The 24,377-nt window shown below is 61.7% G+C and overlaps 1 protein-coding gene and 1 long non-coding RNA gene across 2 annotated transcripts; both read right to left on the bottom strand.

Annotated features, from left to right (window-relative positions):
* Positions 1–1,526: 1,526 nt before the first annotated feature.
* zfpm1 (zinc finger protein, FOG family member 1) lies at positions 1,527–17,701 on the bottom strand. The gene is given in 10 exon segments (XM_057052685.1): positions 1,527–3,023; positions 3,026–3,646; positions 3,649–4,172; positions 4,174–4,528; positions 4,531–5,070; positions 5,507–5,755; positions 5,849–6,082; positions 6,230–6,433; positions 6,534–6,636; positions 17,555–17,701. Coding segments are annotated over 10 exon segments (3,303 nt in total). The 5' UTR covers positions 17,687–17,701; the 3' UTR covers positions 1,527–2,682.
* A 4,163-nt stretch (positions 17,702–21,864) lies between these two features.
* On the bottom strand, positions 21,865–22,999 carry LOC130536628 (uncharacterized). The gene is made up of 3 exons (XR_008953416.1): positions 22,741–22,999; positions 22,660–22,700; positions 21,865–22,584 (listed from the first exon to the last, which is right to left on the bottom strand). It is a non-coding gene; the product is annotated as an uncharacterized LOC130536628 (long non-coding RNA).
* Between the last annotated feature and the right edge of the window lie 1,378 nt (positions 23,000–24,377).

The raw sequence follows: 24,377 nt of genomic DNA, 5'->3' as shown, positions 1-24,377 counted from the left end.
ATGAAGACCAGCCCTGAGCTGAATAGGATGAGCTGCTGATCCAGACCAGACCAGAACCAGACCAGAACCAGACCAGCTCAGTAGACGTGGGTGGACGAGGACAAGGTTAGCAGTGGAGCGCAAGAACTTTTGTTCTGTCTCCATGGTTACGTGTCTCCAGGAGCGTGTTTGGACACGACGACCGTGCTAGCGGAGATGCTAATAACCAAGAGGAGCGGAGGACTGTCCAGGACAGGATGTCAATGAGGACATCGAGGTCTCGTGGATCAACAACAGGAAGTGAAAACACAGCCCGACCACACCCACCTGTGTGCCGACCATGTTTCACCAAAGCTAGCGTAGCATTCACCACATGTGTCGCTAGTTCGTTATTGAGGACCAGGACCTTCAGAGTGGGCACTTGCCAATGTGCTGATGGTCATCAGAAAAGGTTGTTGCCACGGCAACGTCTCAATGAGTTGATCCAAATGATAATTTGGGTTATTTTCATGGCCTTCGTGGTTTGGGCAGCGTGTTGCTAGCTTGTTCAGGCGGTTCCTCTTGAGGCTAACGCTGCCTCTCCAGCGCTCGTGCAGCTCTTCACCTGCAGCTTCAGCTCCACCAGGACCGCCGCTGTCGTCAGACATCGTGTCCGGATCGAAGGGAAACCTTCAGATTAGCCGCACGATTCCGTTAGCGTCCCAGCGGCGCTCCGATCCACCAGCAGCCCGGATCTGAGCGCATCACCTCCAACAGCACGATCACGATTAGGCCACGTTGTTGGTGTTTAATTTACACACACACACACACACACACACACAGACTGGAGGAAGGAGCCTGATCCGGTTGTTGGACACACGTCGGTCTGTGGTTCCAGAGGTCCGATCGAGCTCTTGGTGGTGACGGAGCCCAGCGCCAACATCTCCCATCATGCACTGGGAGAAAACCCTCAGTGGGCGTGTTGAGACCATCGGCCAGGTGGAACAGGGCGTCAGTGACAAGGAAATTCTGTTAGCTGACAAATGCTAACGTTAGCGTAAGAGCTTCTTCTTCAGCAGTTAGGGGGGAGTTAAGGGGGAGTTAAGGGGGAGTTAAGGGGGAGTTAAGGGGGGAAGTTAAGGGGGAGTTAAGGGGGAGGTTAGGGGGGAAGTTAAGTTAGGGGGGAAGTTAAGGGGGAGGTTAAGGGGGAGGTTAAGGGGGGAAGTTAAGGGGGGAGTTAGGGGGGAGTTAAGGGGGGAAGTTAAGGGGGGAAGTTAAGGGGGAGTTAAGGGGGAGTTAAGGGGGGAAGTTAAGGGGGGAAGTTAAGGGGGAGGTTAGGGGGGAAGTTAAGGGGGAGTTAGGGGGGAAGTTAAGTTAGGGGGGAAGTTAAGGGGGAGGTTAGGGGGGAAGTTAAGGGGGGAAGTTAAGGGGGGAATGATCCATCTTGCTGAGTCAGCGTGAGATCCGTGAAACTGGGTTATAATATTATATTATTATATCTGATGGACCAGGATCTGAAGGTCAGGACCAGGATCTGAAGGTCACCCGCCCCCCAATCAAAGACTGGCTCGGCTCAACTCTTTTATTTCTCATGCATAGTTTGGACACGAGTGTAGTGGAACTGAAATAGAGAAATAAAGTTCTGACATTCGTTGTGATTTTATCTCTGAAAGGAAGAGAAGAAAAGTTCCCGGAACCACGACACGACGGGAGAAGAGGAACATAAATACGTTACAAAAGGTCCTACGACTAAAACATTCAGCACATTTCTACAGGACAGTGCAACCAGGGGGGGGCGCCGTGGCCTGGCCCGGCCCGGCCCGGCCCAGCAGGGGGCCCGGCAGGGGGCCGGCCCAAAACGCTTCCATGAGACGGCGCCCCAGTGAGGAAGGTTCCCAACGGAAAGGTTCTGCAGCTGCAACAGGGGGTTCTGGGAGAAACCGGGCCGACCCAGGTGAGAGGGACCGGCGCTCTTCAGGAGCCGGTCCCTCGGGTCCAGGTCCAGGTCCAGAGGACAAAGTCTGACAGCAAGAGTCCGAAGACAGATGAGCAAACCTGTAACCTGTCCTTCTGGTTCTGACGGGCCGCTCCACCAGGGGGGGGGAGTTCACAGTTTAGAGGAAGTGCAACGGGGGGGGTCCACTTCAGCAGCCGGAACCACGTGGGTCCGGTAGGTAGTTTCCTGTTGTTGAAATGTTTGAGGATAAATATTTCACAGAAACACAAGGGGCCCGTCTGAGACCCTCCTTCAGTAATCCGGAACAGGGCGAATCGGGTCGGAACCAGAGCACGGCGAGACTCGGGTCGGAACCAGAGCACGGCGGGACTCGGGTCGGAACCAAAGCACGGCGGGACTCGGGTCTTCACACGTACACGGGAACACGGAGCCCCCGTCCAGCCGTTGCCAGGCAACCGCTGTGGGGGCGTCACAAGCAGCATCCACACCTTCATTAACTTAAAGTTCCAGGATGCAACAGCGGGGGGGCGAAAGGAGGCGGGGCTACTGAGACGGACAGGTGTGGGGGCGGGGACGAGGACGAGGACGAGGACGCGTCTCAGCTCTTAGTGTCCAAACTTTGACCCATAGGAGGACGATGGAGGCTCTGTGGTGACCACCTGGACCAGCTCCTGCCAGGGGAGTAACAGTCATCGGACCGGCGCTGGGGGCCACGGGTCTGAGCAGCGCCCCCCGGGGAAGGAAGTGCTCAGGTGGGGGGGCGTGTCTCACTTGACGTGCTCGGCGCTGTGGGAGGAGCAATAGTACTTCTTGTGAGCGATGAAGGTGGAGAGGCTGCTGAACTTGATGTTGCACAGCCGGCAGAAGCGGGAGCCCCCGTTGGGCACCGGGGGGGGGGCGGCGCCTTTGGTGGCAGGCTGCGGCGTGGGGGCGGCGGCCTGCGGCGTGGGGGCGGCGGCCTGCGGCGGGAGGTGGGACAGATTCTCAGGCACGGGCGACAGAGTCCGAGAGGGAGCCCCCCGAGGAGACGAGGACGGAGACGCGTCCCCGTTCACCGGGGGGGAGGCCGGAGACGGGGGGGCGCTGCCCACCTGTCCGTTGGTGCCGCCCGTGGCCCCGGAGGAGGGCCGTCCCTGGGGCTACGGCAGGGGCTCTCTGGGAGGGCCAGGGGCTCCTGGGGGGGCTGGACCGAGACCACCAGGCCGTGGGCGGTTCTGAAGTGCTCCATGAGGTCACAGGAGATGAGCCTGGTGGGGCAGTAGGGGCAGATCACCTGGGGGGAGCCAGCACTCGGGGGGGTCCTGGGAGAGGGGGATGCGGCTTTGGCAGAGGCCAGAGGACTGGAGGACGTGCCTTGCTCACGGGCGCGCTCGGCAGGGAGGGCTTTAGCCTCCCCGGGGGGCAGGTCCGGAGGCCTGGCCTTGGGGGAGCGGGAGGCGGCCCTCTTGATCCTGGCCAGCTGCTCCAGGGTGTGGGGCTGCAGCGTGGTGGCGGGGCAGTAGTAGGTCTTGTGGGCCAGGTAGTTCTCGATGCTGTTGAAGCTGATGCTGCACGCCGTGCACTTGTGGTAGTCGCTGAGCGGCAGCACGGGCAGCACGCCGGCGCCGGCGCCGCCGGGCGGGGGGGCCTCGCGCAGGCGGGGCCTCTTGCTCAGGTCCATGGGGCCGTCGCCCTCGGGGCTGGAGCCGCGCCCCCCGCTGGGGGACGCCTCCTGCTTCAGGGTCAGACCAGCACGGAGGGGGAGGGGGCGGACGCCGTGGCGGCGGCGGCGGCGGCGGCGGCGTTGGCCAGGGCCTCCGTCCGGGCCATGTGGATTTCGTACATCTTCTTCCTCTTGCGCGTGCGGATGGGCTGGGGCAGGAAGGCGGCGGCGGGGGCGGCGGCCTTGGGCACGTGCAGCGAGCGCTGGTTGGACGGGTCGTGGCGAGACGCACAGTAGAAGCGCTTGTGGACGGTGTAGTTGTCGTGGCGACTGAAGCGGATGTTGCAGGCCTGGCAGAAGGTCCGGTTGGGGTCGTCCTCCGACTCGTCCGCGCCGGCGCCGGCGGGGCTCTGGCTGCCGTCGCTGGTCCGGCCCCCCCCGCCGACGCTCCCCCCCCCGCCTTCGCCTTCCGAGGACGACGATATCCCGTCTCTTCCCGTCGGGGTTTCCAGCTTCACGTCCGCCGGCCGCTGAGACTCCGCCCCCCCCGCGGGAGGCTCGGAGTCCGACGGAGACGCGGAGGCTGCCCGACTCCCGGCCGCTCCCGGAGACGCGCGGCGCCACGCGTGCTGCTGGACGCCACGGCGAGCTGGGCCCCCGGCGGGGGGCGGCGCCCTCCCCGTGGTGCCGGCTGGAGCAGTACAGCCGCTTGTGTGCATAGAAGTTGTTGATGTTGTTGAAGGTGATGTCACACTCGAAGCAGGTGGCGCCCGCGTGTGGGGGGGTGGCGGCGGCCGTGGGGGCGGCGGCTCCAGGGGGGAAGAAGGCGTTGGGGGCGGGGCTGTTCTGGGGGACGCTCTGGCCCTGCTTCAGGCGGCTGTGCACCATCTCGGACATCTTGGCCAGGATCTCCGAGGCCTGGGGCAGGATGGCGGCTTCGGGGTTGAACATGTACTGGGGCAGGAACAGGGCCCCCCCGGCACCACCGGCCCCGCCCCCCCCGCATGAGCAGGGCTGGACCCTGGAGTCGGACTGGTGGGTTCCGCCTTCACCGCCGAGGGGACGGGGCTGGTGGGAGAGAGCCGCCCCCCCTTGGCGCTCCTCGCCGCTGGCTCGGCCTCTCCTCCAGAGTCCTGCTCCTCCTCCTGCTCCTCCTTCTCGCCATTCGCCTCTGTTCGCTGCTCCTCGCCCTCGTCATCAGAACGAGGCTCCTCTTTGATCTGCAGCGGGGGGGCGTGGCCCTCGGCCGGGCTGCAGCCTCGGGGGGTGGCCGAGCTGCCGTTGGCCCCCGGGCTGGAGGACTCCGGCTTTGGGACCACGGCCACCTGCCGCTCCTCCAGCCGGAGCAGGGCGTGGTCAGACGGCGTGCTCTGGCGAGGGGTGGGGCTCCGCTCGGCCGGGACCCTGACCTCTAGATGTGTCCTCACGTGCTGCTGAAGCTGGGAGGGGGAGTCCGAGTTATGGCCACAGACCTGGCACTTCAGCACCACGCCGGAGTCTCCTGGACCGAGACCTGAAGGGAGGACAGAAGAAGAATGAGGGGCTTCAACCACTTCGCTGGCTGCTCTAAGTTAGCCGCTCTTAGCCAGCCGCTCTTAGCTAGCCGCTCTTAGCCAGCTGCTCTTAGCCAGCCGCTCTTAGCCAGCCGCTCTTAGCCAGCCGCTCTTAGCTAGCTGCTCTTAGCCAGCCGTTCTTAGCCAGCCGCTCTTAGCCAGCCGTTCTTAGCTAGCCGCTCTTAGCCAGCCGCTCTTAGCTAGCCGCTCTTAGCTAGCTGCTCTTAGCCAGCCGCTCTTAGCCGGCCGTTCTTAGCTAGCTGCTCTTAGCCAGCCACTCTTAGCTAGCCGCTCTTAGCTAGCTGTGCTGGCGGCCTGAAGGCTGCAGGCCAGTTCTCAGGGGCTGAAACGCTCCGCTGCCGTTCCAAAGTCTTTCAAAGAGGATGAAGCACCTACCAGTGGAGACGGGCACTTTGGGGAGTCCTGGTCCTGGTCCTGGGGAGTACACCTCGCTGTGAGAGCCGGGCTGACACACCATGTGACTGGTGACCAGGTGACTGTAGAGGATGTCCCTGGTGGTGGAGACGAAGCCACAGCCGTGACACACCCCGTTGAGGGTGTCGGTGTGGACCTTAAGGTGGCGCTCACAGTTTGCTTTGGTGGTGAAGGCTGACAGACAGATGAGACAGACAAACGGACGCTCGCCTGCGGGCCAGGCCGGTCCGTCCACGGGGCCCAGTGAGAGGCGTGAAGGCAGCGGCTGGATGTGCGCGACACCTGTGCAGGTGGGGCTCTTACCACTGTGCGTCCGCATGTGGATCTCCAGCGAGCTGGCGCTGGGGCAGCTTTTGTTGCACTGTGGGAAGGGGCAGACGCGCTCGTTGGGGTAGGACTCCTTGGGCTTGTCCTGGGGGGGAGAGGAGGCCGCGCTGGGCGCCTTCTGCCGGCTGGCGCAGTAGTACATGAGGTGGGCCTGCAGGTTCCGCTCGCTGCGGTACCAGATCCCGCAGTCCTTGCACGGGAAAATGTCCTCTGACAGACGAAGCACAAGCGAGAAACACGTTTTTTGACGGGGCTTTGATCTGCAGACTGAGGCCAGATGGACGAGACGGGCTGCGCTGCCACCTAGCGGCCGGGGAGGGCACTGCAGCGGCCACAGCGCGCGCCGGCTGTACTCACTGTTGACGACGGCGGTGGCCAAGATGGCGGCCATGCCGGCCTGCTGTGGCAGCAGCTGGATGTCCGAGTGCAGGGCTGCTGGGTAGAGCGGCTCCTCCTTCACCGAGGGGGGGGAGCAGGACGAGCCCGGGGGGGGCATCACGGACGCCAACAGCACCTCGCCGGGCGAAAGCGCCCTGCTCACCTTACAGAACAACGCTCCACCTGGGGAGGCAGGGCGTGCACGCGTCAGTCACCTGTGGACGGCGTCAGTCACCTGTGGACGGCAGCGGTCACGTGCGCTCACCCACGTGCGCTCACCCACCTCGACTGGAGACGCTGCAGTTGGAGGCAGAAGCGTCGCAGGTCAGGGGCAGCAGGCCCAGCCAGCAGTCCGGGTCCTCACACACCACCCTCACCTTGGGGTCCTGCAGGGACACACAGAGGATCGCCACGGTTACGGGCACGAGCAGAGCAAACGTCCCGCCACTGAGAATTCAGCGCTCCTCTCGGCACTTTGCTGCCACTTTTAAATGTAAAATGAAATTTGCAACCTGACAAAGAGCAGAGAGAATCCCGAATGCAACATGACCTGCTGTCCACGGGGACACGGGACGGGGGACACGGGTCGGGGAACACGTCCTGCAACACGCTCCGAAACAGAGGCACATGATCACATGTGGACACGAGGGGTGAAGAAAAGGATGAATGACACTGGAAGGGATACCCTAAACCAAGGGTGTGTGTGTGTGCGCGTGTGTGTGTGTGCGTGTGCGTGCGTGTGTGCCCATGATCTGAACCTGACATCCTCAGCAGCCCTGAGCATCATCAGCGTCCGCAAGATGTCGTAGCGCCCTGGGTGGCCACCAGGTGGCAGTGTCGCACCGGGACTGAGCCCTTTATCGGACGAACGCAGGAAGTTACGTTTGTTTTTCTTTCTCCTTCAATCACAAACATTTCATTTTTTTAAAAACTGGCATCTCTCGTGTTTTCCACAGGTGACCTCCAGGCCTGTGAAGGCAGGTGTGGTGAACAGCCACAGGTGACCAGCTGTGACCCTCCTCCATCACAGAGCTGGAGGCAGCACGACAGGAAGTGTGTGTGAGTCAAACTGGCAGAGCAGGTGACACGTGCACAGGTGCTGCCACACACACATCTGCCCTCATTCTCCTCATCTGGAAGAAAACCCCCAAATCCTGCTCAACTCTGCCGTCGTTACAATAACGATCTTCACCTGCGTTATCTGGTTGCCTGGCAACCTTTGTGCATCCAACACATGTTCCAGCACCAAGCAGAGGGACCCGATGAGGGCTGGCTGCCCCCCAGCTGCCCCCCCGGCCGCCCCCCCCCGCCCCCCCAGCCACCCTGGGTCCTCAGCAGGAGCCGGAGCGGAGCAGCGAAGGACGCCGGAGCCGGCCCAGCGGATCGGGTTTCACAGGACGCGGCGCCGATGTGGAGATACGGCGCTTTTGTTTTCACTGGGAACCCGATGCTGGAGCCGTCTGAGCTGGAAGTGCTGCTCGTCTGTTCCAGACTAATTCATCGGAACCACAACGTTACAGCCGCGATGGGCCGACGGGGAGAGTTCGTGGGCAGCAATCACGCCGCCGCCGCCGCCGCCGCCACCGCCACCACGGCCCGGAGGAACGAGCAGATGCGACCCTGAAGGTGGTCTCACCTGAGGTGGTCTCACCTGAGGCCGCCACGGTGAGCCCGCAGCTCTCAGCTGACCTCCGTCAGCAGGACGCCAGGCTCCATCTTGAAGCCCCATCAGCCAGAGGAGCGCGTCTAAGCCCCTCCCACCGCCACGGCCCCGCCCCCTCATGAATATTAACCAGCCCCAGCCGCTTTAATCTGCCTGATCCCCACTGCTGCCGCCGGGACGATAGCGCATCTCATTATTAGGGCTGATATTAAGGCTGCTCACACACACACACACACACACACAGACACACACACACACAGACACACGCAGACACACAGACACACACACAGACACACACAGAGACACACACACACACACCACACACACACACACACAGACACACACACACACAAGACACACACAGACACACACACACACAGACACACACACAGCTCTGTCCTCAGCAAACAGACACCAGCCGGTCCAGGGCCTCCCTCTCCACCACTGAAGCCCTGACCCTTGACCCTTGACCCCTGACCCTGGCCCCACCCCTCACACACCTTTGGAGCTGAGGAGCAAACGTCCTGGCTTCGGCAGTAAAATGCAGCGGGTGCGTGAACACACCCTCCCCCAGCCGCTCCTTATCAGCACAAACCGCCTCCTCCTGAGCCGATAAAGGCTGAATGCAAATGATGCTTCATTTCTGCCTCCTGCCTCAGTATCAGAATGCCCCCCCCCCCGCCCCCCCCCGCCCTGCCCCCCCCTCTGGGAAGGCAAACATCGGTGAGGAGGAGATGATAACAGCCATGGGAAGAACTTTCCCTGAACCACGCCAACATCTGACCCCCCTCGTACGACTCAACTTCCCAATCACATGGGGCAGATACGGGGCAGCGGGGCAGATACGGAGCAGCTCCACCCTGGAGATGGGCAGATTAGGACGGTGGTGCTGCTGACGGGGCCACGGGGCCCCACATGGTGGGACCAGACCCGTCTCCTGCCTGAGAAGGTCCCGTCAGAGCTGCTGAGAGCCCAGATGGTTGATGGTGTTCTACAGGTGTGTGTGTGTGTGTGTGTGTGTGTGTGTGTGTTGTGTGTGTGTGTGTGTGTGTGTGTGTGTGTGAATCATCCTCTTTTATCTGACAGGGATAAACCTGCACCAGGAACACCACCCATCCTGAACCGGGTCAGAAGGCTGCTTATCAACGCCGGCCCGGCTCCTCGGCGTGAGCAGGTGGTCACATGACCCCGGAGGTGCCGCCCCCTCCTCCTGGTCTGGGAGTCCCTCACATGGGAATGTTCCCTGACCTTCCAACCCCACAATCATCCATTCATCCCGCTCACTCCTTCCTCTCTCCTCACGTGCACTCTCTTCTCCTCTCTCCTCACGTGCACTCTCTTCTCCTCTCTCCTCACGTGCACTCTCTTCTCCTCTCTCCTCACGTGCACTCTCTTCCCTCCGTCTCCAGTCCCCCCCCCCCTCGTTCCCAGCCCTCTCGTCTGCTCGCCCCACCATCACCGTTCCTATCTCTCCTCCTGTCTGTCTTCCCATCACCAGGAAATGGGTTATTCCCAGATCCGGGGGGTCGGAGGGGTGCAGGCCCGTCCCCAACAAAGAGGGGCCTGTGTGGGTCCGGACACACCGACAACAGAGGGATTAAAGATCCACCTCCTTCAGAGGAGCCGCACACACACACACACACAAGGACACACACTGATACACACACTGATACACACACACAAGGACACACACTGATACACACACTGATACACACACACACAAGGGCACACACTGATACACACACACAAGGACACACACTGATACACACACTGATACACACACACACAAGGACACACACTGATACACACACACAAGGACACACACTGATACACACACACAAGGACACACACTGATACACACACACAAGGACACACACTGATACACACACTGATACACACACACACAAGGACACACACTGATACACACACTTTTCTTTGGACAGACACACTAAACAAACGGCAGTGTGTAGTGGGGGGTGGCAGGAGAGCGGCAGCATGGCAGCAGCAGCAGCATGGCAGAAGCAGCAGCATGGCAGCGGCATGGCAGCAGCAGCATGGCAGCAGCAGCATGGAAGCAGCAGCATGGCAAGCAGCAGCAGCATGGCAGCAGCAGCAGCAGCATGCAGCAGCAGCAGCATGGAAGCAGCAGCAGCAGCATGGCAGAAGCAGCAGCATGGCAGCAGCAGCAGCATGGCAGCAGCAGCATGGCAGCAGCAGCAGCAGCAGCAGCAGCAGCAGCAGCAGCAGCATGGCAGCAGCAGCATGGCAGCAGCAGCAGCAGCAGCATGGCAGCAGCAGCAGCAGCATGGCAGCAGCAGCAGCATGGCAGCAGCAGCAGCATGGCAGAATGGCAGCAGCAGCAGCAGCAGCAGCAGCAGCAGCAGCAGCAGCAGCATGGCAGCATGGCAGCAGCAGCAGCAGCAGCATGGAAGCAGCAGCAGCATGGCAGCAAGCAGCAGCATGGCAGCATGGCAGCAGCAGCAGCAGCATGGCAGCAGCAGCATGGCAAGCAGCAGCAGCAGCATGGCAGCAGCAGCAGCATGGCAGCAGCAGCAGCAGCATGGCAGCAGCAGCAGCATGGCAGCAGCATGGCAGCAGCAGCATGGCAGCAGCATGGCAGCAGCAGCAGCAGCATGGCAGCAGCATGGCAGCAGCATGGCAGCAGCATGGCAGCAGCAGCATGGCAGCAGCAGCATGGCAGCAGCAGCATGGCAGCAGCAGCATGGCAGCAGCATGGCAGCAGCAGCAGCATGGCAGCATGGCAGCAGCAGCATGGCAGCAGCAGCATGGCAGCAGCAGCATGGCAGCAGCAGCATGGCAGCAGCAGCAGCATGGCAGCGGCATGGCAGCAGCATGGCAGCAGCAGCATGGCAGCAGCAGCATGGCAGCAGCAGCAGCATGGCAGCGGCAGCATGGCAGCAGCATGGCAGCAGCAGCAGCATGGCAGCGGCATGGCAGCGGCAGCAGCAGCATGGCAGCAGCATGGCAGCAGCAGCATGGCAGCAGCAGCATGGCAGCATGGCAGCAGCAGCATGGCAGCGGCATGGCAGCAGCAGCATGGCAGCAGCAGCATGGCAGCAGCATGGCAGCAGCAGCAGCATGGCAGCAGCAGCAGCATGGCAGCAGCATGGCAGCAGCAGCAGCATGGCAGCAGCAGCAGCATGGCAGCAGCATGGCAGCAGCAGCAGCATGGCAGCAGCAGCAGCATGGCAGCAGCATGGCAGCAGCATGGCAGCAGCAGCAGCATGGCAGCAGCATGGCAGCAGCAGCAGCATGGCAGCAGCAGCAGCATGGCAGCAGCATGGCAGCAGCAGCAGCATGGCAGCAGCAGCAGCATGGCAGCAGCAGCAGCATGGCAGCAGCATGGCAGCAGCAGCAGCATGGCAGCAGCATGGCAGCAGCAGCAGCATGGCAGCAGCAGCAGCATGGCAGCAGCATGGCAGCAGCAGCAGCATGGCAGCAGCAGCAGCATGGCAGCAGCATGGCAGCAGCATGGCAGCAGCAGCAGCATGGCAGCAGCCATGGCAGCAGCAGCAGCATGGCAGCAGCAGCAGCATGGCAGCAGCATGGCAGCAGCAGCATGGCAAGCAGCAGCAGCAGCAGCATGGCAGCAGCATGGCAGCAGCATGGCAGCAGCAGCATGGCAGCAGCATGGCAGCAGCAGCATGGCAGCAGCATGGCAGCAGCAGCAGCAGCAGCATGGCAGCAGCATGGCAGCAGCAGCATGGCAGCAGCAGCAGCATGGCAGCAGCAGCAGCATGGCAGCAGCATGGCAGCAGCAGCATGGCAGCAGCATGGCAGCAGCAGCATGGCAGCAGCAGCTAACCCCCCCCCCCCCCTTTAGGAGCACTAAACAGCAGCATGGAGCTGTGATGAGCTGCATGCAAATGACATGTAAAAATATAAAAGTGCGGCACTTAAACGAGGGCTGATAAGAGATTTGAAAATGAGGCACTCTTGGAAAGTCGGCTCCTGAACTGCCACAGATGAGCCTCAGAGATAGTTCAGAGCTGCTCCCTCTCCTCCACCTCCTCCCTCCACCTCTCCACCATGCTGGAGCCGGAGCTGATGACAGGGAGATGCAGATACCAGGCAGTCTTCAACACCTCCTCCTCTTCTCCATCCCTCCATCTCCGCTCTGCCGTCTCCTCCGTCCTCGTCCATCTCTCCTCCGTCCTCGTCCATCTCTCCTCCGTCCTCGTCCATCTCCCTCCGTCCTCGTCCATCTCTCCTTCGTCCTCGTCCATGTCTCCTCCGTCCTCATCCATGTCTCCTCCGTCCTCATCCATGTCTCCTCCGTCCTCATCCATCTCTCCTCCGTCCTCGTCCATCTCTCCTCCTTCCTCGTCCATCTCTCCTCCGTCCTCGTCCATCTCTCCTCCGTCCTCGTCCATCTCTCCTCCGTCCTCATCCATCTCGCTGTCCCGCTGAGGGGGGGTCATGCGACGCCATCCTCTCGGCGAGCATCGATTTCATCACGGCAGACAAAAGCCAGCCTGTCCCACAGCCAAGATGGACACGGTCCACGTGGAGGACAGGCAGCCCCGCCCTGGTCCTGAGGCTGGAACCCCCCCCCCCCCCCTGAAGGCCCCGGCCCGGCTGCCCCCCCACCTGCTGTGCTCCTCAGAGGCCACGGCAGAAGGTGTGAGCACGCTCACCGTAATCACCCAGTTGTCATCTTCTGAAGGAGTGCCATTTTAATTAACATTCTAATTTGATGGGCGGAGGAGGAAGACAGAAACACAGTTGATGAGTCCAGATAAAGTGGGAAGATCCCAATCAGGATGTAAACAAACCAGCTCAGCGTCGATGAGGAGCAAAACAGCGCCGAGCCGCCGATCACCTTCACTCGTCCTTCCAGCGGAGAGGATGATGGAGACCGGAGGAGAGGAGTAAAGGGCAGGAGAGATAGAGAGTGAGAAGAGACTCCCCAAAATGGGTTGAGAACCGTGGGTGGCGCCTTATCGGCCCAGTTCTCCTGGAGAGATTATTGGGGGATTAGCGCAAACGCTTGTTTCTAAAACATGATGAAAAGACGTTGGGCGCGTGATAACGCTTTGAACTCCCCTACTCTGCTCCTTCTAGGATCGCGCCTTCGGGCTGCCTTTCCACGAAAGACACGATTGGGGTGGGGCGAGCTTCCGGTGCCGGAGAGGGAGCGACAACAAAGGCTGGGAAGCAGCGCTGCGCCGTGCCTCGTCCAGGAGGACGCCTCGTCCAGGAGGACGCCTCGTCCAGGAGGACGCCTCATCCAGGAGGACACTCATCCAGGAGGACGCCTCGTCCAGGAGGACACCTCATCCAGGAGGACGCCCTCGCCCTCGTCCAGGAGTCGTCCAGGAGGACACCTCGTCCAGGAGGACACCTCATCCAGGAGGACACCTCATCCAGGAGGACGCCTCGTCCAGGAGGACGCCCTCGCCCTCGTCCAGGAGGACGCCTCGTCCAGGAGGACACCCTCGCCCTCGTCCAGGAGGACGCCTCGTCCAGGAGGACACCTCGTCCAGGAGGACGCCCTCGCCCTCGTCCAGGAGTCGTCCAGGAGGACACCTCGTCCAGGAGGACGCCCTCGCCCTCGTCCAGGAGGACGCCTCGTCCAGGAGGACACCTCATCCAGGAGGACACCTCATCCAGGAGGACGCCCTCGTCCAGGAGGACACCCTCGTCTAGGAGGACGCCTCATCCAGGAGGACACCCTCGCGCCCTCGTCCAGGAGGACACCTCGTCCAGGAGGACGCCTCATCCAGGAGGACGCCTCGTCCAGGAGGACGCCCTCGCGCCCTCGTCCAGGAGGACGCCCTCGTCCAGGAGGACGCCCTCGCCCAGGAGGACGCCTTGTCCAGGAGGACGCCCTCGTCCAGGAGGACGCCCTCGCCCTCGCCACACCTCAGGAGGCCCATGGAGAAGGTGGTGGACATGCAGCCGGGCCGTAAACATCGCCACACCTCGTTCTAAAGTCCAACAGCACAATGTTTACATAGATAAACGGGCCGACGCCACACAGGCAAATGCTCCATTTCCATATGAGTCAGAGCCATTGACAGGCTCCAACCTCCTGGAGAAGATGTGAGGGCCCCCCCCCCAGATGATCATCAGCCTCTGCTCCTCTGATCCAGCCTGATGGCTCCATGATAGCACCCAGAACCAGAACACAGAGGAACCTCCTGCTCCACATCACAGCAAACCCAACAGAACCTCCAAATGTCCTTAAAGACTGCAGACGAGAAGATCTGTCAGAGGCAAGAGGACACCTCTGACCTGGGGGGGGGGGAGGGAGGAGGGAGGGAGGGGGAGAGTGAGAGGGAGAGAGGAGTGAGAGGGAGGGGAGGGAGGGAGGGAGGGAGAGAGAGGGAGATTACGAGAGAGGGAGGGGAGGGAGGGGAGGGGATAGGGAGGGGAAGGAGAGAGAGGGAAGGAGGGAAGAGAGAGGGAGAGAGAGGGAGAGAGAGGGAGAGAGAGAGGAGGGGAGGGGGAGGGACGAGAGGGAGGGGAGGGAGACGAGGGCAGGGAGGGAGTGAGGGAGAGAGAGGGGAGGGAAGTGAGGAGAGAGAGAGAGCAGAGAGGGAGGGAGAGAGGAGAGGGGAGGGGGAGGGACGGGGAGAGAGGGAGGGGAATGGAGGGAGTGAGGGGGAGAGGAGAGGGAAGGAGGGAGAGAGAGGGAGAGAGGAGGAAGGAGGGAGGGGAGGGGAGGGAGAAGAGGAGGGAGGGAGGGGAGGGAGGGAGGGGGAAGGTTGAGGGAGAGAGAGGGAAGGAGGAGGAGGGAGGGAAGGGAGGGGGGGAGGAGGGAGGGAGGGAGAGAGAGAGGGAGAAAGAGGGAGGGAGGCAGTGAGGGAGAGAGAGAGTGAGAGGGAGAGAGAGGGAGGGAGAGAGAGAGGGAAGGAGGAAGGAAGGAGTGAGGGGGAAGGAAGGAGAGAGGGGGAAGGAAGTAGGGAGGGAGGAAAGGGATCGACGGAGGGAAGGAAGTGAAATGTAAAGAATGCAAAACTCAGAGGAGGGACGATGGTGGACAGGAGCAGGAAAGAACAAAAGGTGACACACACACAACCACACACACACCAACACACACAACCACACACACACACACCACACACACACACACACAACCACAGACGCACACACACACACACACACACACACACACACACAGACAGACTTATCTGTCCACTCAGGACCTGGCTGATAATAAATGAAATCTTAGAAATGAGAGCCTATCAAGCAGGAATCAATCACTGGCGTTTGTTGTCCAGGAGGAGGAGGCGGAGGATGGCGCCATGTGGAGATAAAAGAGAGGCGGACGTCTGGGGAGGAGGAGGAGAGGGGGGAGGAGGGGGGGAGGAGGGGGGGGAGGAGGAGGAGAGGGGGGGAGGGGAGGAGAGGAGAGGGGAGGGGGGGGGGAGGAGGAGAGGAGAGGAGAGGAGAGGAGGAGAGAGGGAGGAGGGGGGGGAGGAGGGGGGGGAGGAGGGGAGGAGAGGGGAGGGGGGGAGGAGGGAGAGGAGGAGGAGGATGGCGGCCATGTGGAGATAAAAGAGCGGCGGACGTCTGGGGAGGAAGGAGGAGAGGGGGTGGGAGGAGGGGGGGGGAGGAAGGGGGGAGGAGAGGAGGAAGAGGGGGGGGGGGGGGGAGGAGAGGGGAGGAGAGGGGAGAGGAGAGGAGGAGGAGGATGCGGCCATGTGGAGATAAAAGAGCGGCGGACGTCTGGGGAGGAGGAGGAGAGGGGGAGGAGGGGGGGGAGGGAAAGGGGAGGAAGGGGGGAGGAGAGGAGGAGAGGGGGGAGGAGAGGGGGAGGAGAGGGGAAGAGGAGAGGAGGAGAGGGGAGGAGAGGAGAGAGGAGAGGAGGAGAGAGGGAGGGGAGGAGAGGAGAGGAGAGGAGGAGGAGGATGGCGCCATGTGGAGATAAAAGAGCGGCGGACGTCTGGGGAGGAGGAGGAGAGGGGGGAGGAGGGGGGGGGGAGGAAGGGGGGAGGAGAGGAGGAGAGGGGGGAGGAGAGGGGAGGAGAGGGGAGAGGAGAGGAGAGGAGGAGAGGGGGAAGGAGAGGAGAGGTGGAGGAGGGGAGGAGGGGAGGGGAGGAGAGGAGAGGAGGAGGAGGAGGAGGATGGCGCCATGTGGAGATAAAAGAGAGGCGGAGGTCGGGAGGAGGAGGAGAGGGGGTAGAGGGGAGGGGGGGGGGAGAGGGGAGAGGGGAGAGGCAGAGCAGGAGAGGGAGGAGAGGAGGCAGAGGGGATAGGAGAGGGCGAGGGGGTAGGAGAGGGGGGGAGGAAGAGGGAGGGCGGAAGAGGCAGAGGAGGAGGAGGGGGGGAGGAGGAAAGAGGGGAGGAGAGGGGAGCGGGAGGAGAGGGGGGGAGGAGGAGAGGGGGCAGAAGGAGAGAGGAGAGGAGAGGAGAGGAGAGGGGAGGGGAAGGAGAGGAGAGGGAGGGGAGAGGAAGAGGAGAGGGAGGGGAGGAGGAGAGGAGAGGAGAGGGGAGGAGAGGAGGAGGGGGGAGCGGAGGAGAGGAGGGAAGAGGCGAGGGCGAGAGGAGAGGAGAGGAGGGGAGCGAAGAGCGAGGGGAGGGGAGGGAGGGGGAGGGGAGGGGAGGGAGGGGAGGACGGAGGGGGGAGGGGAGGGAGAGGAGAGGACGAGGGGAGAGCGAGGAGAGGGGAGGCGGAGGAGGGAGGGGAGGGGAGGAGAGTGGAGGGCGAGGAGAGGAGAGGAGAGGAGGAGGAGGATGGGAGGGGGGGTGGGAGGGGGGGCGGAGGGAGGGGGGAGAGGAGGAGGTATGGAGCGGAGGGGAGGAGAGGAGAGGAGAGGGGAGGGGAGGAGAGGAGGAGGAGAGGGGAGGAGAGGGGAGGGGAGGAGAGACGGAGGGAGGGGAGGAGGGGAGGGGGAGGGGAGGGGAGGAGAGGAGAGGAGGCGAGGGAGGGGGGAGGGGAGGAGAGGAGAGGGGAGGGGAGGAGAGGAGAGGAAGAGGGGAGGGGAGGAGAGGAGAGGGGGAGGGGAGGAGAGGAGGGGAGGGGAGGAGGGGGGGGGGAGGGGAGGGGGGGAGGAGAGGAGAGGGGAGGAGAGGAGAGGGGGAGGGGAGGAGAGGAGGGGAGGGGAGGAGGAGAGGAGGGGAGGGGAGGAGGAGAGGAGAGGAGGAGGAGGAGGAGGATGGGGGGGGGGGAGGGGGGAGGAGGGGGAGAGGAGGAGGATGGGAGGGGGGGAGGAGAGGAGAGGAGCGGGGAGGGGAGGGAGAGGAGGGGGGGGAGAGAGGAGAGGAGGGAGGGGAGGAGGAGAGGAGAGGAGAGGAGAGGAGAGGAGAGGGAGAGGAGAGGTCACTGGTCGCTCACTCATCAGACCAGTTAGCAACCCAACAGAACCAGTATCACACCAGGAGGATGGTGCAGAAACCAGCAGGAACCAGAACAGAACCAGAACCAGAACCAGAACCAGTCCTGAGCACAAACACCAGCGATCACCAGACCTCCGTGCGTGCGTGCGTGTGTGTGTGTGTGTGTGTGTGTGTGTGTCTGGCCAGGAAGCCCCTCCCAGTGACTGAGGTCTGATTACATGATGCTAACCCGGCTCTGCTACAGTTAGCATCCGCTCATAGACTCACACGGCTCTTCTCATCCCTCACATGACTCCGTGGCTCTGACCTCTGACCCCAGCCTTGCTGCTGCCTACCTCTGACTCCTCCTCAGCAGCTCCAGCCTCTGATTGGATGGCTCCTGGATAGGGACCCCAGGTGGTGTCTGGGTGAAGGTCCGAGTCGGCCACCACCCTCCTGGCTCCTCCTCCTTCTCTCACATCAGTCATCTGAAGGCAGAGAGGGGTTAATGTGGATTTAGTCTCGGATAAAATGTTCCTGACCTCAACAGAACCCCCCAGTCTGGTTCCTGACCTCTACAGAACCCCCCAGTCTGGTTCCTGACCTAACAGAACCCCCCAGTCTGGTTCCTGACCTCTACAGAACCCCCCAGTCTGGTTCCTGACCTCAACAGAACCCCCCAGTCTGGTTCCTGTCCTCAACAGAACCCCCCAGTCTGGTCCTGACCTCAACAGAACCCCCCAGTCTGGTTCCAGCTGCTCAAATAAAAACTGGGTTCCTCCAGCTGCAGGTGGCAGCGGAAGTGCAGCACAGGAACAAGGCTGTGGGGGGGGGGGGGGACTCAGAACCACAGAGTGACGGAAGTGGCAGCGGGGGCTGTGGGGGGCCGTGGAAGCTATGGCGGCTGGGGGGGCCGTGGGGCCCATGGGGCCCGGGGGGCCCGTGGGGGCCGTGGGGGCCGTGGCAGCTGGGGGGGGATGTGGGGGCCGTGGCAGCTAGGCGGCTGGGGGGGCCGTGGGGCCCATGGGGCCCGGGGGGGCGGCAGGACTGATCCAGGTTCAGGAGTAAAGAGCAGCGGAGCGACCTGGGAAAACGAAGTTGTCCCAGCAGATGGACACAAGCGTTCCCATCATGACCCCCTGACCTTTTCTCTGATCAAACATATCCCCCCCCCCCCCTAATGATGCATGGGGCGGGCGGCTGCTTGAGGGGGGGTCAGTCTGAAGTGGTGGGCCTGATAAGAGTGTTTGTCAACACTCTCCATGTCAAAACACTCATCTATCTTCTCTGTATCTGTCCCCACCAGAGAACAACGGACAGGCGCTGATAAACTGGCTTTCCCACAGCTGGGGGGGGGCGGGGGTGCTGGTGGGGGGTGCTGGGGGGGGGTGCTGGGGGGGGGGGGGGTGTCATGGCAGGAGAGGAGACAGGAAGTGGGGTGGTTTGAGGAAGGTAAGATAGGAAGGAGATGGAGACATTTCTGTGATAAAATGAGTCTTATTGTCACTCAGCCGTTGAGCATATGCAGGACGTTGGTGCCCCCCCATCGTTGGTGCCCCCCCCATCTTTGGTGCCCCCCCATCAATGGGCCCCCCCATCGTTGGTGCCCCCCATTGTGATGACCCCCATCGTTGGTGCCCCACATCAATGGTGCCCCCCATCGTTAGTGACCCCCATCAATAGTGCCCCCCATCGTTGGTGCCCCCCATCGTTGGTGCCCCACCCCCCATCAATGGTGCCCCCCATCGTTGGTGCCCCCCCATACGTCGTGTTGGGGGGCAGACGCAACAGAACCAGCAGTCACCAGGGGAACCAGACACCTCCCATAATATTCAGCCTGTTAGTTGCCCCTGACGTGCATAAAACCAGCACCCCCCCCCCCCCCCACACACACACAACACACACACAACACACACGCTCTGTGTGTGTGTGTGTGTGTGACACTGTGTTTCTGAGAGACCCTCAGGAAACACTGCAGGTGGCTCCTTATCAAAATCTACAGCGCCTCACTTAGTTAGACCTGACACACACACACACACACACACACACACACAACACACACACAACCTCACACATACCAACACACACACCAACACCACACACATATACACACACACCTCACCACACACACACACACCTCACGCAGGCTACTGGGCCGTTCAGGCTTTTTGACGAGCCGGCATAATAAAGCAATCAGTCCACTATTAATGAAACCACCACGACAATTAACCAGTGGGGGGGGGGGGGGGGGGGGGGGGCTGTGCCCAGCCTCTGGCCTGGTCCCTGCAGTCAGAACCCGTCCCTGGTCTCTAAACCCAAATCCTCTGGCTCCACTCAGAACCTGAACCCTCTTTATTACGGCGCGCCTCTTTGGCCCCGCCCTCTTTGGCCCCGCCCACAGTCGATACCGCACAAGATCCAACGACCAGAGGAGCCGACTGGAATGAGACGTATTGGGGAGTCCGGTCCGGTCCGGGTCTGAGTCCAGTCCGGGTCGGGTGTTGGGACGCTAGAGGACGAGCGTGGTGAGTCGTCTGTGGGCCGGGGCGTTGTGGGCCGGGGCAGTCTGTGGGCACGGTGCCGTCTGTGGGTCGGGGCCGTCTGTGGGCCGGGGCGTCTGTGGGTCGGGGCCGTCTGTGGGACGGGGCCGTCTGTGGGCCGGGGCCGTATGTGGGCCGGGCCGGGCCGGGGCCGTCTGTGGCCGGGGCCGTCTGTGGCCGGGGCCGTCTGTGGGCCGGGGCCGTCTGTGGGCCGTCTGTGGGCCGGGGCTGTCTGTGGGCCGGGGCGTCTGTGGGCCGTCTGTGGGCCAGTGCCGTCTGTGGGCCGGGCCGGGCCGTCTGGGGCGGGGCCGTCTGTGGGCCGGTTGCGTCTGTGGGCCGGGCCGTCTGTGGGCCAGTGCCGTCTGTGGGCCGGGGCCGTCTGTGGGCCGGGCCTGTGGGCCGGGGCCGTCTGTGGGCCGGGCCGGGCCGGGGCCGTCTGTGGGCCGGGACGGGGCCGTCTGTGGGCGGGGCCGGGGCCGTCTGTGGGCCGGTGCCGTCGTGGGCCGGGGCCGTCTGTGGGCGGGGCCGTCTGTGGGCCGGTGCAGTCTGTGGGCCGGGCCGGGGCGTATTGTGGGCCGGGCGGGGCCGTCTGTGGGCTGGGGCCGTCTGTGGGCCGTCATCTGGGGGCGGGGCCGTCTGTGGGCCGGGGCCGTCTGTGGGCGTCTGTGGGCCGTCTGGGGGCCGGGCCGTATGTGGGCCGGGCCGTCTGTGGGCCGTCTGTGGGCCGTGCCGTCTGTGGGCGGGGCCGGGCCGGGCCGGGGCGGAGGCGTAACCCAAGCGCCGTGTTCTGCTGCGCCCAGACTAATTGATTTTGAAAAAGACTATTGTTGATATCAAATGAGCGCATCGCCGAGGAACTATTGATTTTTTGACACCACACAACAGGAAATCTTTATCTGGGCGCTCCTGCGACCTCGCTAATGGGAGGGGTTTAACCTCGCTAATGGGAGGGGTTTAACCTCGCTAATGGGAGGGGCTTAACCTCCGCTGAATGACAACACCCCCATCCGGGACTCAGGGCCCGGGTCTCCGGTGTCTTCAGGACGCGTCCACGTTAACGCTAACTAGCCCCGCTAACTACTGTCTGGCCGATAAAACCCGTCGCCATGGCGGATGTGGAGATGGGGGAGGTATCAGCACGTCCCGCGGCGAAGGTCAAAGTTCAGCTGGATTCTAGCCCGGGTACATTACGGCCTGGGCCAGATTGTTGCCCCCCCTCCCCGGTGTTCTCAGTAGTGTTTCCAGGAACCTGGAACAATCAGAGGAGGGGTCACTCTGGACCCCCAGGGCCCCTGAACGGGCCTGGTTCCAGGTCCGAGGCGCTAGCAGCTAAATTTACACCAGCAGAACACCCAGAGCTAAACTGGACCCACATGAGTGAAGGGCCCTGGTCCAGCTGGATCTGGTTCCGAGCTGGACTCAGTGATCCATGATCCAGGCTCCAGCAGGAGTGACCACAGGAACCCCCCTCCCTGGTGATGAGGACCTTGCTAATCTGAAGCCCCCCGGCCGACCCAAAAAGCCCGGTTTGTGGCCTCGGTTGAGGCCCGGTCCCTTGGAGTCCGGCGGGCCCGGCTCACAGCAGACGGGCCAGGCATCTCCTGCTCGGGTCCACGTAATCATTTCCATTTTACCCTCCGTTGCACAGGCAAGATAAGACACCTGCGTTAGCGCGCTAATCAGATGAGCTTCAACAGAACTTTATCGTTGACATTTACCACTGTTTACCCAACTAATTTCTCTTAACTGCACTGCTGAACTTTTATCTCCAGAACACATACAGCAGCAGGAAAGAGCAAGAAGCAAACATGCAAATTCACAAATAGCAGGAGAAAGATTAGAAAGCTTAAAAATGAGGGGAGAAAAGGAGGTGTGAGAAGCAGGAGGTGTGAAAGAATGGAGAGGACCGAGATCGCCTCCCGAATACCCTCCTCCCTCCTTCGATCCTCATCTACCTCTCCCCTCCTACGCGCTCTCTCCTCCCTCCTCCCTCCTCCCTCCTCCTCCTCATGGACAAAGGCTCCAAACAAACGGCCACATTCCCATCAGAGCTCCATCAGCTGAACCGCTGCAGCTGATGCGCTTCTGTTTACCCCAGAGACACGAGCGGCTTGGGGGGGGGCGGGGGGGGGGGGTGAGAACGAGGCTCCGGGTCACCGGACGGACAAACGGCCCGGCTGGGTGGGCCCGGGTCAGCGGCCCGGTTCACCCTCACCAGGTCCTGACAGAGTCCACTGATGAAGAGCAGCAGGATCCATTCAGGATAAAGTAGCCTAGCCTAGCCTAGCCTAGCCTAGCCTAGCGTAACGCAGCCATGCACACCAGGGAGGGGGGCACTCCACAGGTGGAACGCGGGCGTGCACAGGCGAGCGGCGGCCCGTCCGCTCCACGGTCGCCCGTCATTAAAAGTGAAACCTTCCAGAAACTGATAATCACGTCCAAATTAATTAGAAAAATGTTTCTTGACTTTCTCCACAGACGTGGAGGAAAAAAGACTCGGGCAAAGCCACAAAATTAATTGTGAGAAATGTGACTGATAATTAATTCAGTCATTAATTCCCGTCTAACGAGTCCTTCTGGTATCAGAACGGGGGACGTTAGAGCCGCGTGGGGGGGTCGTTCAGAGGTCTGACAGCTAAAAGAGGAAGGAGGAGAAAAGACGGGTGTCAGAAAAACAGGAAGGCCGGCGGTTCTGGGTGACACTCGGACCCGACTCAGAACCTCAGCGCCCACGATTAGAAGAAGGAAGGAAGCTGGCGAGAGCGATAGCCCCGAGGACAGCCCAGGAAACGGCGTCTGAGTCTGGGACCAGAAGACGGTGTGTGGACCAGCACCACCTCCAGGACCTGCAGGAGCCTTGGCTTCCCAGGCCACCTCCAGGACCGCAACAGGAGCCGTGGCTCTCCCAGGCCACCTCCGACCTGCAACAGGAGCCTTGGCTCTCCCAGGCCACCTCCAGGACCTGCAACAGGAGCCGTGGCTCTCCAGGCCACCTCCAGGACCTGCAGGATCCTTGGCTCTCCCAGGCCACCTCCAGGACCTGCAGCAGGAGCCTTGGCTCTCCCAGGCCACCTCCAGGCCTGCATGCTGAAGGTACCCAGCAGGGAGGGGAGGGACCAGGACCTAACGGAGGACAGCAGGACACATGGACTATCTGGGCCTCAGAACAAGAACCAGCCAATCACCACCCAGACCCACTTTGATTGACAGGTGCGTGCAGGGACACGCCTGCTGTGTGGAGGCAGCTCGCCACCCTGGCCCCGCCCCCGTCCCATGTCCAACTCAACCAAAGCCAGAACGCGGAAAAATCTCCACACATACATGGATCTCCCCATCCGGCCTGGACAATCTACACTAACCGTGGATCCTACCCAATAATAACAACGAGATGATGGGGCGGAACGAAGAAGGAGAAAAAACGAGAGAGGAACCGGGAGGAAAAAAGATAAAAAAACAAACAGAAAGCGAAAGACAAAAGAGGAAAAAAAAGAAAAAAAAAGAGAAGAAAAGACAAAAAAAGAAACAACGGGATAAAAAAAAAAAAAAAAAAAAAAAGAGAACGTCCAAAGTAAAGAACTACACACCCCACCCATCTCCCTCCCTCCCCTCTACACTCCCCCCTCCATCTCCTCCCTCCCTCCCTCCCTCCCCCCCCCCCCCACTGAGTCAAGTCTCATTTCACTATCAGACGTTACTTCTGAACCCCTCATTGATCCTTCGCCCCTCGTTCCCCCTTCATTAGTCATCTCCACACTCAATAGTGGCCTCCTTTCTTCCTCGTCTCCTTCTCCCCTCTCCTCCCTCCTTGAGCATCGACCGGGCTGCTGATGACATCTCCTCCCAGTGTTGGGAGGGAGCGTCTGCTAACGATAGCAGATAAGACGCTTCGGAACGCTGGCGCACGTCCACGCGTGATTGGTGTGTTTGAAGCTCCCGAACACACGATGAAACAGGTATTTATGCACTTCTGAGAGCCCAGAAGAGCCGAGGACACCTGAGGGTGCTGTGGGCGTGCACACGCACACGACACACGCGCACACACACGCAACACACACACACACGCACACACACACACACTCTCAGGATAATGAGGTGTCTACCAGGGAGGATGAGGAACAAAGCATCAATAATTGGCCTTTCATGTATAAAGAGGTGAAGAGGATCTTTCTGTGGCTCCAGCAGATCCTGCTGATGTTCTGAACCTCTCGAGGGTTCTGTTCGTCCTCTTCATGGTCTTGAGAGGACGTCAGGAACCAACGTTCCCTGAATAAAGCAGCGAGTCGGGAAGCCGATCTTCCCGGGGGTTCCGCTGCTGGTGCTCTCCTCCTCAATAACCCCACCAGTAATAACAGTCGTAGTAACAACAGCAATAGCGCTGCTGGCCACCACATCATGGACCATGAGGGAGCTCTGGGCCTCCTGGAGCAGCAGAACCTCCCTCAGGTGCCCGACGGCCACTTCCTGCAGCAGCGGACCTGAAGATGGCGAGCAGCCAATGACACGGGACTACTGCGGCTCATCTGCATCGCCAGGACTTTAAGCAGCAGGAGAGAAAATGTGGAGGCCTGCAGCCTCAAGGTCACTGGAGGCTCCTCCTCCTCCTCCTCCTCCTCTTCATCCCCCTCCCCCCCCCCCCACC

This window comes from Takifugu flavidus, chromosome 13 (assembly GCF_003711565.1).
Source record: "Takifugu flavidus isolate HTHZ2018 chromosome 13, ASM371156v2, whole genome shotgun sequence".
NCBI classification, from domain to species: domain Eukaryota; kingdom Metazoa; phylum Chordata; class Actinopteri; order Tetraodontiformes; family Tetraodontidae; genus Takifugu; species Takifugu flavidus.
The sequence above is the reverse complement of the archived record's forward strand: the minus strand, read 5'-3'. Positions and strand labels throughout refer to the sequence as shown.